Genomic DNA, 16,936 nt, shown 5'->3' with positions numbered 1-16,936 from the left:
ACTTCACTTCTTAAAGCGTCAGGTTATCTCCCCAGCCTACTTCTTCCTATCAAGTCCATGTACCACTTAACTTACACATAGAACTTGATGTATATATTTTACTCTGGAAGCCAGTTAACTAGCCAGTCATGTGTAGCCAGGCCTTTTTTCTTGACTGAGATGACTTCATAGACTTACCTTCTAGCATGCAGAGGCTTAGATAAATGCTTAATGGAACTTCCAACTGCAAGAAAGATGGAAAAGAACAGAAAACCCATTTATTTTATTTTATTTTATTTTTATTTTATGTGCATTATTGTTTTACCTGCATATATGTCTGTGTGAGGGGGTCAGTTCTTGGAGTTGTAGACAGTTGTGAGCTGTTGTGTGGGCAATGGGGATCAAACCTGGGTCCTGTGGAAGAACAATCGATGTTCTCAAACATTGATCCATCTCTCTAGCCCAGGAAATCATTTTTAAAGATACAATTGTCTAGAATATCTTTGTAGAGGATGTAAGTCAGATCTTAAGCACAGATGGAGTCCTTCACAGGATAAATGTCCACCAAAGCTTATTATAGGAATCTCTAACACTTTGCTTGCCAGAGGTAAGAGCAGATCCTAAAAGGGTTCAAGCTGCAGTTGCATTGGAAATGATGGTAAAAGGTAGTGGCTGGAGGGCCTTTCTGATGTCCTCTGACCACATGCTATCAGGAGCAGCAGTACATTTGTTTGTGGCTTTGCTGCCCTGAAGAGCCCTCCCTCTTACCTAGCACCTGAGTGCTGTTTGCTTCATCCTATTTTTAAATCTTGGCTTCTCCGAAATGTTCTGTCCCCGTTACCATCGTCGCTTGCAGCGTCTGAGCTCTTGACCTCACCAACTACCATTTGCTGCTGCTGCTCTTTGTCCATGAGTTGATATTTTTAGCCTTGGGAGTTTCCCAAGTTTAACATGTTTTTTTTTTGTTTTGTTTTTTTGGTTTTTTGGTTTTTTTTTTAATAATAGGAAGAAGTACAGAGAAAGGAGTTACAGTTCTGACCAATGTTTTTTGTTTGTTTGTTTTAATCTCAACAAACACAACTTTTATATTCACTAACAACTCATCTCAAGTATGAAATGGCAAATACTAAGTAGTCTGTGTTTGTGTTAGAACTTGAAGGGACAGTAAAACATCATACAACTTAGTAAAGGAATCGCTTGTAAAACATAAGCCTCTTATCCTTCATTATGCTCCATTGCTTTTATTTTATTAGGAAATACTCCATAAATTGGGTGGTATTGAAGACCTTGCTCAGGTAAGATTGGTTCTGTCGTAAGTGGCTTTGCCTTTACATTCTGGGTTAAGTTCTAGCCAAGGAATAAATAATCACGTAACAGTAGGCTAAACTAGGTGATCGGTTCTCTCTCAATATTTGTGCTTAACATGCCTCAGGTTAGAGTTAAGTGCAGTAGCCAAGAGATGATCTCTCAGCTTGTCTTTTTTTTTTAAGATTTATTTATTTATTTTATGTATGTGAGCACATTGCAGCTGTCTTCAGACACACACCAGAAGAGGGCATTGGATCCCATTACAGATGGTTGTGAGCCATCATGTGGTTGCTGGGAATTGAACTCAGGACCTCTGAAAGAGCAGTCAGTGCTCTTAACCACTGAGCCATCTCTCCAGCCCCTCAGCTTGTATTTAGAAGACACAGAAGGGGATTTGGTTGTGCTTGATCTCCCATCATATGATGCTAATTCTCAAGGCAGTCAACAAATGCTTGTGGTACATCTGCTGCCTGCTGGGGCAGGAGCAGATGGGGTTGATAACAGTGGCCCTGAGACATGACACAGGCAGAGAGTGATGAAAATACTGTTCTTGCTAATTAACCTCATTTACCCAGTCTGTTGGGGGAAAAAGTGCTGTAAAAAGTCACATTAAAAAATTTGCAGTTTTTAAAAATAAGTTTTGAAAACTCTTAAAATCAAATGTCTTAAGTTAATGATGACAAGATTATTGTCGTTGGCCAGCATTGGTTGGCCAGGCCACTTACCATGATATAGGGGAATATGAAGTCATTATAAAATATCCAGCCTTCACTAAGTATTTATTAGTAAAAGATAATGTAAGGAATGATCTTGATTTTAGGCTCTTTTTTTTGCATTGAAAATAATTTTCTAACAAGCTATTTTACTAGCCTCATGTTTTATAGTATCTTAAGTCATATTATGAGGAATGACTAACAGGTAACTATATAGGCTGAGCAACTATTCAACAACTTGGGTTATTAAGAGAATAAGAAACAATTTTAGGACATGTCATTGAGTTGGGATGCCCAGTCTCCTAAGGCCTATGGTAAGAATGGTGATTTTATTTTATTTATTTTTTTATTTATTTTAGTTTTATTTTTCAGGATAAGAGATTAGACAAGTACTCTACCATCAAACTCTATCCCAGCCTTTATGTTTACTTTTTGTTTTTTAAACTTTTGAGATGGATCTCACTATGGTGCCAAGACTGCTTCAAATTTGCATCTTCTTTCCTCAGCCCCTCTAATAGCTATAACAGGTCTATCCACATCTTGCTATTTTATCTTCTTATTTATTTTGCTCATTTATCCTTACATGAGAAATAGTCTCACCATGTAGCCCATGCTGGACTAAAACTTCACACAACTCGCTTCAGCTTCTTGAATGGTGAGTCCTGTGTTAACAGACAAGCAAAAGTATTCATGATACATTCATAGTCTTGAGAACTCATTCTGAGTGATTAATAGTGATCATGCCTAGTGGAAATGCTATGTTTGAATATGAAATTCCCCTACAGTCTCCTGTGTTGATACTTGGTGCCCAGTGGTGGTACTCCATGGAGAGTCAGTGGGAACCTTGAGGCAGGGATGAGCTGGAAGAAGTAGGGACCATGGAAAGCTGCCTGCCCTAGCCCCTTCCCATCATTCTCTTTGCTGCCATGAGTTGAGTTTCTTTTCTCTGCCTCACTTCCTTTACTTGTTTCTCTCAGTGTTTGTCACAGCTATGGAAACTGAACAAGCCAACTTAAATCCTGGGAAGATGATCCATGATCAGTTTTTTAAGTGTTTATTTATTTGTTTGTTTGTGTATATGTGTATGAGTGATCTGTGTTCCCACACATACAGAACAGGGCATCAGATCCTATTACAGATGGTTGTGAGCCACCATGTTGTTGCTGGGAATTGAACTTGGGACTTCTGGAAGTGCAATCAGTACTCTTACCCTTCTCTCTAGCCCCCTTGTTCGGCTTTTAAAGAGAAATCTAACTGAAGGTGTACCTCACAGAGTGAAGTGAATGTCCATATGTTGTAAAGGGCACCATCACTTTTTAACACCTGATTTCACACTGCCTGTGCATCTCCGAGCCTATTTCTTAAAGATTTTTGCTGCAAGGTAAATCAAAAAATCAGGTTACTGTGCATATCTTACATAAACTGCACCGTGAAACTACTCAGCTCAAGTCATTTTGGGATTTTTGAGGGCTTTCAGAATTCTTTCCACATTTTGGGCATTCAGGAAGAAACCATGAATCACTAAACCCTGTGTCCCACCCTTTAATGCCACAGGCCCAGAGGTACTGAGCAGTGCTTCGTTACCTTCCTGCCATCGGGGCTCATCCTAAGACCTGAACTCTTGTTTCCTATGTACTTGTGGTGCCAGCTTTCTGACTGGCTTGTTGGGTTGGTCTTTTATGCAGTACATGGAGATCGTGACCAACGAGTACCTGGGCTACGCTGAGGAGCAGCACTGTGTGGACAAGCTGGTCAACATGACATGTGAGCATTGTCACCAGGCACCCAGTGAACCCCGTGGGCTTGCTGGGGAAAGGAGTGTGACGTTTATTGCAGGAGATAGAACACCTGCTGTTCTTATTAGTGTTCCACTCACATGGTGTGTGCCTTTGTGCCAATGGTAGCACATGTCCGCACATCTCCCCATGGCAGCTCTTTCTTTGGCAAGCATATTTGTTTCAAGGAAGAAGTCTTTCATACAAGCAACATCTGCTGTAACGTTGAAAAAAAACCTTTAGATTTCTGTGAAAATGTCAGACTTCAGGTTTTTCCTTTTTTTGCCTCTCAAATTTGGGTAATAATTATACCTGGCTCATATAATTTGGACTACCAAGAACATGAGAAAGAAAACTGCGAACCTCTCCTCAAGTCAGCAGTATGGAGGCTGTGGCCTGGGTGTAAGGCATCATAGGTGTTCCTCTGGCTTCCTTAGAAAACTTGACCAGTTTCTCTTCCACCTCTCTCCTATTGCCCTTCATCCCACACCTCCCCCTTCCAGTCCCTCGAGGTGTGGTCAGCCACAGGCTTCCTGCTGCTTGGGGTGCCAGCTCAAGCCCATTGTATTTGTGTGGACAGACTGGTTTCTCATGCTTGCTGGCTGGGCACACACTGGCTCTCAGGAGCAGGGGAGATGCCAAGCACCGGGAAGTTACTTTGAGAACAGCTCTCTCAGTGCAGAAACCTTCCCAAGTTTTATGTTCTTCCTGGCCTCCCTGCTGTTTGTACACTGGGATATTTATGAGTAGGGTATTTTAGTTACATGCCTTGACCTTGTAATAAATAAAGTTCAGGAACCTGTTCATCTTTAAATACAAAGGGAGTTTGCTCTTGGGATGTTTTCAAATTTACTATACTAGATGAGTGTCTAGAGTTGAAATATGCAGTCCTGTCCTCCTCTGTTCCTTCTGTGAGTCTCTGCTCCCACTTTCTCTACTCTCCCATCCCTTCTGAGGACCCAGGGTTTCATGACTACTGCTATTTCAATCGCTTGATCTCCTTTGAATGATTTCTTTGTTTCATAGATATTTTTCAAAAACTTGCTGCTGTGAAAGACCAAAGAGAATGGGTCACTGCAAGTGGAGCCCACAAGGTGAGTGGGCCCAGAGTGCTCAGGTCCCACATGGCACTGTCCAAGTGCAGAGCCTGATTTCTCTACTCATCTTCTTATGTTCTTTACCAACACAGGGATAAATAAATGGTGTAGCATATGAAGGTTTTTATTTTTCTATTCTACTCCAGCTGAGTGCATTACTTAACTTTAATGTAGTAAATGGAACGGAGTTGTTTATTGTTTATTTATAGACAAATGAAATTCAGCAAGTAAAAGATATATGTCTACATATAAGCCTATCGGTCTTATAGGGTTTTATTAGTTAGACTCATATGATATCACCATTGTCTGTAAGTCAGAGATAATTGAATATAGCAATTCATAGGATGCAGACTCACAAGGTGGTATGGAATTATCAGCATATGGACCAAGTATTCATTTTAAGGGTTGAAGATTCGGTTCAGAGAATGGGCTCTGCATTCCCAGCAACACCTCTCTACCCCCGCAAACACACACTCACCCATGTCAGTGTGTATCTTAAAATAAATGAATGTTGGTTTAATGGTAACAGACTATATTTATTCTAACATTTATCAGGCAGATGTGGAGAGCTGATTTCAATAACTGATTGAGTCCTCTTACCTCAGGAAGCCATGTTATATACTGGATCACAACTGCCTAACCTGTGCTGCTTATGGTCTTACACTTATATCTAGTGACACACAGTGGATTTTACTTTAACAGACAGTGATTTTATTGATGCTACTTACAATTTGACAAGACAATAACGTTAAGTTCTTAAGTTGGCTCAGCAAAAATTTTGAAAATGATGTGTGTAGAATCGAAGTGTGTAAAACACATTACGTAATAGTGGAGATCAGGAAGGAGTCCCAGAACGATGCTAAGTTCAGCATAAGGAACTATAAAGGGACCCACAGGATGGAAACAGAAGTCCATCCCAGCAGGCAGTTACTCACAGAGCTCCCACAGCTTTGATGCGAGCATGTTTGGCAAGAATGTCTTGGGTTACAGGGGTCTGTGTTCTGAAAAATTGGAGGACAAAAATTTACATTAATGAAGATTCAGAGAAGGCATTATTAGCCAAGGAAAGCCATAATGGATTAAACAATTTGGTCCTAATTATAAAAAGGCTATTTTTTCAGTGGTTCTCAACCTGTGGATTGTGGCCCCTTTGAGGGTCAAATGACCCTTTCACAGAGGTCGCATATCAGATATTCTGAATATCAGATATTTACATTGGAATTCATAGTGGTAACATAATTACACTTATGAAGTAGCAAGGAAGTAATTTTGTGGTTGGGGGGGTCACCGTAACATGAGAAACTGTATTAAAGGATTATATCATTAGGAAGATTGAGGACCACTGGTTTAAGTGTGTAACCACTTTTGGGGAGAAAAATACAAATAATTATAAAATTATACATATAAATGCATACACACACATATATACATATATATATATACATGTATATATATATATGTATATGTATATAAAATTCTACTTGTGTACATACATTTTTTAAACTGAGCAAAAGAAAAGAATCCAGAAAAAAATAGCAGTGTCTATGATTTTTAGAAACAGTACGCACCATTCAAGAGGCTTCTGGAACTTTCATAATTATGTATTCTCTTCTCTTCTTCAGACATTAGTGAATTTACTTGGTGCCCGAGACACCAATGTCCTGTTGGGTACTCTTCTGGCACTGGCTAGCTTAGCAGAGAGGTAAGTGTATCTCAGTATACTCCTCTGTGCAGGAATTGCAGCATCGTAGATGGGAGAGATACAAACACACAGGCTATTCTGTCACCTGCTCAGTTAAAACCTGATGTGGGAGGCACATGGGGAGCAGCATAGGCTAAAGACTTACCTGGTTAGGAAGCACAACTTAAAATTTAAGTTAGAAAGAGATTTGCCCTTTCTGACTTTTGCTGTGAGGTTTCCAACTGCTGTTTGGAGGAACATCTCTGATGGTCTGTCTTCTTTCTTTGACCTTCAGAACTACTACATTTCTATGCTAGTTGAATCTCCCAGACCTTGTTTCTTTATTCTTAACAACTATACATTCCTTGTAACATATAGGGCATTTTCAATGACAAAAGTTGATTTTGAAAACCTATCCTTCTATAGTGTCATTATTTTAAATCAAAGAACAATAGATATGTTTTTATGTTAATTATTATGTTTTTGTGAACAGTACACCATTCCATTCCTTGTTTCACTATGGTCTCTCTTCACAACTCCTTACAAGGTATCTAAGTTACTTTAGGTGTGCTAAAACACCAAGGCAAATCATAGAAGAAAGAGTTTATTTGGGACTTATGGTTTCAGAGGGTGTGTCTATGACCATCATGACAGAGAGCATGGCACCAGATAGGCAGACATGGCATTGGAACAGTAGCTGAGAGTTAAAGTCTTGTGATACAACCATGAGGCAGAAAGAGTCTACTGAGGATTGTCTGAGTCTATTGAAACCTCAAAGCCTATACCCAGTGACAGACCTCCTCCAATGAGGCCATACCTCCTAATCCTTTCCAAATAATTCTACCAACTAGGGACCAGTTATTCAAATACATGTGCCTGTAGGGGCTACCTCGTTCAAACTACCACATAAAGTAATATGATCTCTTAGATACAGAAATGTGGCTGAGGTAGAATATGTTTTTAGTAACTACTAATATTTGTACACTTGCAGTCCAGAGTGTAGGGAGAAGATCAGTGAACTCAACGTAGTAGAAAATCTGTTGATGATTCTACATGAATATGACTTACTCTCCAAAAGGTAGGGTCTTATCATCATGAAAGTGCTTCTATGGCAGAACATGGCCTTTGTAGTAACTTGTATCTATGATCTTGGGCCATGGTCACTCAAATTGGCTCCAGAATAAAACTGTCTCTTATGTTCTCTCTCTCCCTCTCCCCTCCCTCTCCCTCCCCCTCTCCCTCTCCCCCTCCCCCTCCCTCTCGCGCCCCCCCCCTCCCTCTCCCTCCCACCCCCTCCCACTCCCTCCTCCCTCCTCCCTCTCCCTCCTCCCTCTCAAAAAAGCTGTTTTATTTGTGGTAAAAATGCTTCCTTAAAACATCATTATTTATATTTTTAATTAAATATCATGAATCAGCTTGGCAGTCTTTTTTTCCATTTAAGGCAATATGAAGAAGCTCACAGAGAGAAGTACACAGAACACAGTCATATAATCTTGTGATTGGATCATTATTAATTTTATCAAAAGAAGTTTACAAGAAGAAACTTTAAAGTTTTTTGTTTTTATTTATTTATTTTTGTTTTTTTTAGTTGTTTTTTTGGGGGGTTTCTTTTTTGGTAATTTCAGATTAATACATGGAATAAGGGAGGTTGCTAAAAGCTATTGGTTTAAGGTATGTGAGATAAGATGACTGACTTATGTTGTGATCACATGCTACAACCCTCAACCAAAACGGAAACACCGCCTTTAATCCCAGCACTTGGGAGGCAGAGGCAGGCAGATTTCTGAGTTTGAGGCCAACCTGGTCTAGAGAGTGAGTTCCAGGGCAGCCAGGGCTACACAGAGAAACCCTGTCTCGGGAAAAAAAAAAGAAAAGAAAACAAACAAACAAACAAACAAACAAAGACAGAAACCAAATCGGAAACACAATGGATTCCTTTCTGTTTAAGCTGTACATTGCTCTAGAGGAAGACTTTGTACAGGTGGAATTAGGTGTGTGCAGGCTTGCAAATCTGCACTGTTTGGCATTTAAATCACAATTTTCCGAGAAGCCAGGAGTGTAGAAATCCTAAGCAATGGAGACCTGATACTTGCAGCATTTTTTTCTATACCTTTTCAAAGCTGACTTAACACTGTTTTGCAAGAGTGTTGGCTTTCAGACTTGATGATTTGAACTCACTTATGGGGTAAGGTGGCAGATTCTATCACTGATGAGTAAGATCAGAGTGTACAGTGTGAGGTAGGGGCAGGCAAGGAGAACTCCTAAGGTCCTTGAAGGACTGTGGTGCCCTGGAAGATGCAGTCACCAAGGCTCAGCACAGAATCGATGTTCCTAACCAGAGTGAAGGGAGATAGAAGAAAATGTCTTAGCACAGAGTGTGCTGTAACATAGAGGCAGATCCGGGGTGTGTGAGAGGAATGTACTGGCAGGCTCAGCTGGGCCAGCGGAGGCTGTGTCAAAAACGAGAACAGTTCCTGATAAGTCAAAAAATGTAGCTAATTCTGATCAGTTCTTGTTCTACATCAAGATATTCCCTGAACCCTCACAAGTCCTCATTTTATCTACATAAAACTCTATTGTTCTTCATATTTTAAAGAGGAGGTAACATAACATGTTTATCCAGGTTTCTAGTATGGGTTTTGCATGGTAAGATGGTGTGGAGTTTTACTTGAGCATTATGGGAAATCACAGAAAAGAGGCAGGGTAGGAGTGGACTACATCCACATATCAAGATGTACTTAGCCCAAAGAGAGAATGTTTCTTGTAGAATGTTTGAAAAGATAAAACATGCTGCTTACCAAAGGACATACATTCTTTCTTGTTGTTTGTGACGGGTGTAATAAGCAGCCCTCTCTAGGCTGGTCTTGTTCTAATAGTGATCTTTCTGTCTGCCTCTTAAGTGCTGGGATAACAGACTTGAACCACCATTCCCCACAGGACACGTGTTCTTAACAACAGCTGGGAGGGGAGCGGGGCTTGAGAGTGAGGAGCATGAAGTTGTCTGGGAATGGAATTGCAGAACAGTGTGAGAATGCGAACCCTGGAGTGTTTAGGACAAAGGGGTGGAGCAAACACTAAGCTCCAGAAAGGAACAAACATGAAATTAACCTTCAGGAAATGAGCTTTATTAGAAGGCAGAGAGTAAATAAGGTGTGTGTGTGTATGAGTGTGTGTGTGTGTGTGTATTTACCTTATATATCAGAGGTAAATGTATATATATTTACTTTACCCAGGGTATGGGGAACTTGGCTGTAGCTCTGTAGCTAAAGGCAGTTACAGCATATAGAAGTCCTGATAGGATAGTAGGATGTAGGGACCAAAGCAACAGGGAGCTGGTTAAGACAGACCATAGGGGAGGTATATCTGATCTTAAAGTGGCAGGCTCTGAACTGACGGAGAGGTAATTGGCAGAGAGGCCCATCCATCACTCATGACCAAGGATCACAAGACGGGAAGAGCAGCGGCTCAAGTTATAGGTTCTGTGTCCGCATGGTAGCTCCAGTCTAAGTGTGATGTCACTGACACCTAGCTAGTGTGAATCTTACCCTTGCTCCCCTCACACTAGACTCACTGCTGAGCTCCTGCGCCTGCTTTGTGCTGAGCCCCAGGTGAAGGAGCAGGTAAAACTCTACGAGGGGATCCCCATCCTGCTCAGTCTGCTCCATTCTGACCACTTGAAGCTGCTGTGGAGTGTGGTCTGGATTCTGGTCCAGGTGTGTGAGGACCCAGAGACCAGTGTAGAAATCCGTATCTGGGGTGGCATCAAGCAGCTCCTTCATATTTTACAAGGGTAAGTAGGGGCTTGGATTTCAAAAATTAGTAGAATATTCTAGTAGACTTTGTTCATTTGTTTGTTTTGAGACAAGGTTTCTCTATATAAGCCTGGCTGTCCTAGATGTCACTATGTAGACCAGGTTGGCCTAGAACTCACAGAGGTCCACCTGCCTCTGCCTTCACAGCACTGGGATGACATATATATATGCCTCCTGTCTTAGTTAAGGCTTTATCACTCTGGGAAGGCACCATGACCATAGCAACTCTTATAAAAGAAAACATTTAATTGGGGCTGGGTTATAGTTCAGAGGTTAAGTCCCTTATTATCATGGTGAGAAGCATGGCTGCATCATGGAGCTGTCATGGAGCTGGAGAAGGAGCTGAGAGTCTACATCTGGACCCACAGGCAGCAGGAAGAGAGAAACACTGGGCCTGGCTTGAGGATTTGAAACTCCAAAGCCCAACCCAGCAACATACTACCTTCAACAAGACTATATCTATTCCGACAAGGTCATATGTCCTAATCATTTTAAATGGATAATGCCACTCCCTATGAGCCTATGGGAGCCATTTTTATTCCAACCACCTCATCTTTACCCCCGGTTTTTAGTAGCTTCTAATGCCATAAGCATAAAAAGAGATGGTTCGTTAAAATAGTTTGAAGTTGAAAATTTTGGGGTATATATTGCATTGTAACTATATTTTATGAATTAAGTATCTTGAAGAATTGAGTAATAGCACAAATTGGTACCATGTTTGAGAGCATTCTATTATTTAATATTATTATAGAGCATAATTCAGCCCTAAAGGTGTCAAGTCAGAGCTACAGATAGATCTTTCTGCTCAAAAGAGACCACCATGCTTATGATCTCTGGTCTATCAATAAAGCTCATTCCAAGCTCTAGGCAGATTGGTTCATCCATTTTAACATCACTGTAGATTATCAAATCAATATGACTAAGACTACATGCTATTTCTTTATAGAATTTCTCTGTGGGAATATTTCAGAGCATTAGCAAAGACTGCAGAGATATGAACAACACGCTTCATTAGTGGTTTCTGCCACTGGGAAAACAAAGGAAAAGTATATAGCTTGGTGATAATCCCCTTGTTTTTACAAAAGCCTCAGTTACTTGGAGGTATAGATTATAATAAATATTTCACCAGTCCCATGACATAGTAGGCTATGCCCTTGGTCAGAATAACTGCAAAGGTTGTGTGTGTTTATAGGATGAAGATGGTGGGTGGAGTTATTCTTGAATAGTTGCTATGTTCTTAATGATGTCTGGAATTCTATAATTGTTAAGTGTTATTTAGATTTAACTATAACATAAGGCACTTTCCCCTCATTTGTTTGAGCCATAGTTTTTATATCACTGAAAGGTAGGAGTTCTTCCTGGCTAAAAACTCAGTTTCCAACCCCATCCATGGTATGGTGTTAGAAAACTTGTCCCCAGGAAGGTGATATATGTCAACTCCTGTTGGATGTTTAATATATCTGGGTATTTGGAAGGACTTATTCCTTGCTGGGCACATTCTGGTTGCTGCTGTCCCCTGGTGTAGGCGCAGCCTGGTGGCTGTGGCTATAGTGTTCACCGGCTGCTATTGCAGGGCAGTTTTCTAAAGGGCCATTTAGGCTCATACACCTGCAGACTCCAACAGCAGGCACATTCCTGATCAGGCACAGTGATCACAACAGAGAGCTCCAAGATAATTATGTCCACAGATAAGACCATCAAAGGAACTGTTCCTTGCCCCAGCTCATGACAGAAAGAACAGAATGACCCAGATAGCATGGATATTCTATTTGTGTTATGTGTGAGAACGTACAGACCCAAACAGCTGATGTCATGAGAAATAAATAAATAAAGTAACCATATAAACCAAAGGGAGCAAAACCAGATAAGACAGAGAATCTGTGGTGGGAAGCTGTGCACCCAGGGCACAGCAGATGTACTGCAGAGCACAGATTTGTGAGCTGTGGTTGAAGATGAGTAATTTAGCTAGAAGGGAGGAAGTCACACAGCCAAGGTGGAAAATGATGCCTGGGTGATGACCACAGACAGCCCTGCAGACTAGAAGACCCGACCAGGCCTGGAACAGCCAGAGGGAGAGGTTTAAAACTGTGCTTTCAACCAGAGGGAAGAGAAAAGAGAACAGACAGAAATGGCTGATAGGGCCAGGGACAGGTGAAGGCAGGACTTCAAGCTGTGCTTATGGAGACTCCTGTGGTAGGGGTCAAAAAGGCAATACAGTTTAAAGACTCAGCAGGATTGGTTTTCACTAAGAGAGATTTGTAAGGGTGGGGCTGAGAGGAGAGGAAGGATGGAGGCCATGCTAGGAGCATAGGGACATAAAGAGAACAAACAAGCAAACAAATAAACGAACTCAGAAGTGTTCTGATTGAGGTGCACCCACACAAAGACTGCAGTGCCCCCAAGAGTTCAGGCATGAGGGTCAAAGAAGGTTGGTCAGGGCCTTGCCTCTCACACTGCACACCAAACGTGGTTTTAACTGAATTTGCAGATGAAGCAATTAAGAACATAGAAAACCTCATGACCCAGAGGTGGCAAAGGTTTCTACGAATTTGTTTACTATACAAAATTCGAGGTTTTTTTTTTTTTATGTCCTTTTCGTTGTGTTTGAGGCACAGAAGAAAAAGAATATATGGTCTGAACAGTAGCCTTCCTTTTGTAGAGACAGACATTTTGTCTCTGACCGTTCCTCCATCGGAAGCCTGTCCAGTGCAAACGCTGCGGGCCGCATTCGGCAGCTTCACTTGTCAGAAGACTTAAGCCCTGGGGAAATCCAGGAAAATACTGTCTCTCTCCAAGCAGGTATCTGTCTTACAAGACTGACTTTTGTTACTTAAGGCTGCGTTCTTTATTATTGTGTTGTTATTCCTTGTTATAACATTAGTATGGCGGTGTGGTGTGTACACGATTTACAGGGTTCCCAATGTGTAATGGTAAAAACATGTGAATGCCAGAGCCTTCTTCAGTACAGGTCTTGGGTGGGAAGGTTAACCACACAAAGATGTGTGTGATCTCTGCTATGGCTGGGTTAAAGCACACAGCTTTGTCTGGGCCAGAACCACGCTTCCTACAGTTTCCTTGATCTTAGAACATCCTATTTAATACAAATGTCCCACCTCGCATAGGGGCAATGAGTCTTCTTCCACATGTCAGTTCCAAGGAGGAGAGAGAGTTGACAAATGCATGGCTTTTTCAAAGGAAGCAAAAGGCAAGCTGACTAAGTTTGTCCCTGGTAGAGCTTCCTCTGGCAAGCACCTGTCAGGGTGCCAGACCTCAGGGCTTAGTAGAACAACTATGCAGTGTGTGTGCTTCTGGTCAGCCTGGACCGCAGAGCAGCCTGGGAAGGAGCAGAGGGTTCTGGAGGGTATTGGAGCTTGGGGAGGCACTGAGACATAGAACAGGTGTGGCAGAAAGCAATGGCATAAAACTGGCTTGCATTGTTTACAGCTATTTCCTACTGAAGAATGAGGAAGTCTCCTCAGAGATGCATAAGGGCAGAAAACTAAGATCCTTTTTCTCTTTGATGTCTGTGAGAACTTAGAATGCCCTCTACATCTCCACAGTCTTGTGCTGGGTTACCTGGTTAAAGGTCCCCCAGAGTCCATATTAGCTGCTTTCAGAGCTCCTGGACCTCTGGGTGTTCTTAGAGTGGTACAATTGGTGGTGACCACAGTGTGATTATAGGGAGAGCCAGTGCCTAGAGAGGGATACAAGAGACCTGGAGGCTGGAATTTCCTATGCATTCTGCTCAGTGGGTTACCCAGGGGACACATAGATAGTCTTCTGGAGCTGTATATATTACATGGGTTTGCTTGACACCACCCGTTTCACATATAAGTAAGAAAGATAAGCAGCCAGTGGCATCTGAGGATTTCCCTCCATCTAGGCCATGTGTCTTTAGCCATGTTCCTCAAGATCATAGCCTTTAGCTTTGCTCATGTGAAACATTGATGGTAAGTCAGATATTATAGCCAAAAGGGCATTCTGGGAATTAAGTGGTGATGGATGGAAGAGTTCAGGATAACACATCCGCGGAAGGGCTCAGGAGGAAGAATTGTGTTTCAGTGTACAGTGCCACGAGAGGCAGCCAGGGAGCAGGAGGGGCTTAAGACTCCTGGGCCTATGAGTGGCAGTCTGTTACTCTTTGAAACGAAGAGCACAGTCTGATCACCAGGGACTGCATTGAAAGCAGTCATTCATTTACCTGCCAGTGTGTAGTATTCCTGATGAGTTTTGGGTACATGTTGGATATTGGGGATTATACAGATTTGGTTGCTTCCCTTCCAGCCTGCTGTGCTGCACTCACTGAGCTGGCCCTCAATGATACCAATGCCCACCAAGTGGTTCAGGTAAGAGCATCATAATCTATCCTGTTGGGTTATATGCATTCCAGAACATTGGCTTGAGGACCCATCATGCAGTTTAAAAAATATTTTAACATTTCTTCTCATTTAGCTTATAGAATTCCATTTTATAGTCTTGTCCTTCCTCAGTTAACTTGGTTGAATCATGCTCCAGTTTGCTTTCCTGGTATGAAGAAACACTGACTAATAGTAGCTTCAGGCAGGAGAGGGTCTAACTGGCGTATTCTTCAGATAACAGTCCATCACTGAGGGAAATCAGAGCAGGGACTCAAGGCAGGAAACCTGGAGGCAAGAACGGAAACAGAGGTCATGGAAATATGCTGCTTCCTGGCTTGCTCCCCCTCGAGTGTGCTCAGCCTGCTTTTTTATATAACCCAGAGCCAGCTGCCTCAGGGTGGCACTACCCACACTGTGCTGGACCCTCCTAAATCAATTAACAATCAAGAACATGTACCACACACACTCACAAGCTAGGCAGTTATATGAGGGATGTGCCAACTTGGTAGCTGAAGCCAAACATTACTTAGAAAGGCTGTGTGAGGCTGGCTAATGCTGGTACCTCCTCTCTGCGTCAGTAGCAGTCCTTTTCATTTGAGCTCTTGTTGGGCTAATTCCCTCTTGATGAGTTTTACAGAGGGAAAGAAAGATACCTACAACTTCCTCTTCAGAATACACGGTGGAAGTGGGGGTGAGATAAATCCATGGGCAGCCTGGCTGGTGGGAAGAACAGCCAGGTTGACCACAGTTCCTGGCTGGCCAGCTTCACTACCCCTGAAAATGGCTTCACCTGTCATGAATTTACCTACGAATAAAACAGAGTTATAAGATGAGCTATAGCACAGCTGCAGCTATAAAGGTTAGAGTCAGCGAGGCAGACAAGATGTCCACACAAACATACATTGATCGCTGGCAGAAAGCTGAAACAGGCTTCTGTTTCATTCACCTCCACGCGTACGTTGGAGTAAGTCCAAAACAGTGCCGTTTCCACAGTTAACTTGATTTCTCTAGAAAGTCTGTCCATGTCATTTTTCCTTTCCTTAAAAAGACCTATTTTACAATGGTCAATTGCTGGGTATCCTCTAATTATCCAAAGCAGAAAGGGAGAAACTATGCTTTACAGTTTGAAATTGGTATTTTGCTATATATGTACACTTGTGTTTTTATGTGTCTGTTTGTTTGTGTGTGTGGGTGTGCAATGCATGTGTATGTCAAGGCCAGAGGTAGTGTTCATTAGGAGATATCCACCTTAAAAAAATTAAGATAAAGCAAACAATGCATGTATGAGTTTGCCTATGAGTTTGTGCACATGATAGCACTTGTGCCTGCTGAGCCAGAAGGGGGCACTGCATTCCTGGAGCTGGAGTTACAGGTGTCTGTGAGTCACCAACATGAGTGCTAGGAACCAAACTCTGGTCTTCTGCAGGAACAGTATGTGCTTTAAACTGTGTGCTGAGACAGGGTATTTCCCTGGCATAGGGCTCACTGACTCAAGTAGACGGGCTGGCCGGTGATGCCCAGGGAGCCTCCTGCCTCTGCCACTTCAGTGCTGGGATTACCTTCAGCTCTGGGGACTGAACTCAGGTCCTCAAGCTTGTGTGGCAAGCACATCACTGACTATGCTGTCACTCCAGCCCCATAGTTTAAATAGAAAGATGTTTGAATTGCTTTGCTTGTTCATGTTCTCCGTCCCTTGTTTTTGTAACATTTAAATCAATTCAAATTTATGTAGATAATTATGTAATATTATTATATAATTCTGCAGCCTTTGGCACTTAAAAGTCTTTCTTTGTCATTTTCAGTATTATTTTTCCTGTTTGTTTACACTACTGTGAGGGCACTTTACTGCTTCTGAACTGTTTGTCTCTATTGCTAATGGTCACTGATACATGATCTCTTTATTTTTCCAGGAAAATGGTGTATATACAATAGCAAAATTAATTTTACCAAATAAACAATCAAATGCAGCAAAAACTAATCTACTACAGGTAATAAGCCTATCAGTTGCTCTTTATCTCAACATATTGAGATGTAAGGAGCCTGTGATAAAATGGTGTGTACTTTTGCGGATTGTTTAGGTTAGCAATGGGCCTTATGCTGATGATAAGGACTGTGCTTGGGAATGGAGTCTGTGAAAACCAGTGACTACAGAAAGCATGAAAGACTGAGAGAGAGAGAGAGAGAGAGAGAGAGAGAGAGAGAGAGAGAGAGAG

The 16,936-nt window shown here is 41.8% G+C and overlaps 1 protein-coding gene across 1 annotated transcript in view; it reads left to right on the top strand.

Annotated features, from left to right (window-relative positions):
- The window catches only part of Nek10 (NIMA related kinase 10), a 156,625-nt gene that overhangs the window by 18,624 nt on the left and 121,065 nt on the right, over positions 1-16,936 (top strand). Inside the window, exons 6-14 of the mRNA XM_028760706.1 lie at positions 1,233-1,274; positions 3,686-3,764; positions 4,802-4,869; positions 6,495-6,574; positions 7,545-7,631; positions 10,119-10,343; positions 13,025-13,164; positions 14,650-14,711; positions 16,634-16,711. Of these exons, the coding sequence (XP_028616539.1) occupies positions 1,233-1,274; positions 3,686-3,764; positions 4,802-4,869; positions 6,495-6,574; positions 7,545-7,631; positions 10,119-10,343; positions 13,025-13,164; positions 14,650-14,711; positions 16,634-16,711 (861 nt within the window). The remainder of the gene's footprint in view (positions 1-1,232; positions 1,275-3,685; positions 3,765-4,801; positions 4,870-6,494; positions 6,575-7,544; positions 7,632-10,118; positions 10,344-13,024; positions 13,165-14,649; positions 14,712-16,633; positions 16,712-16,936) is intronic.

This window comes from Grammomys surdaster, unplaced genomic scaffold (genome assembly GCF_004785775.1).
Source record: "Grammomys surdaster isolate TR1022 unplaced genomic scaffold, NIH_TR_1.0 126546, whole genome shotgun sequence".
NCBI lineage: Eukaryota > Metazoa > Chordata > Mammalia > Rodentia > Muridae > Grammomys > Grammomys surdaster.
Note: the sequence above shows the minus strand (reverse complement) of the source record. Positions and strands in the feature narration are given on the sequence as shown.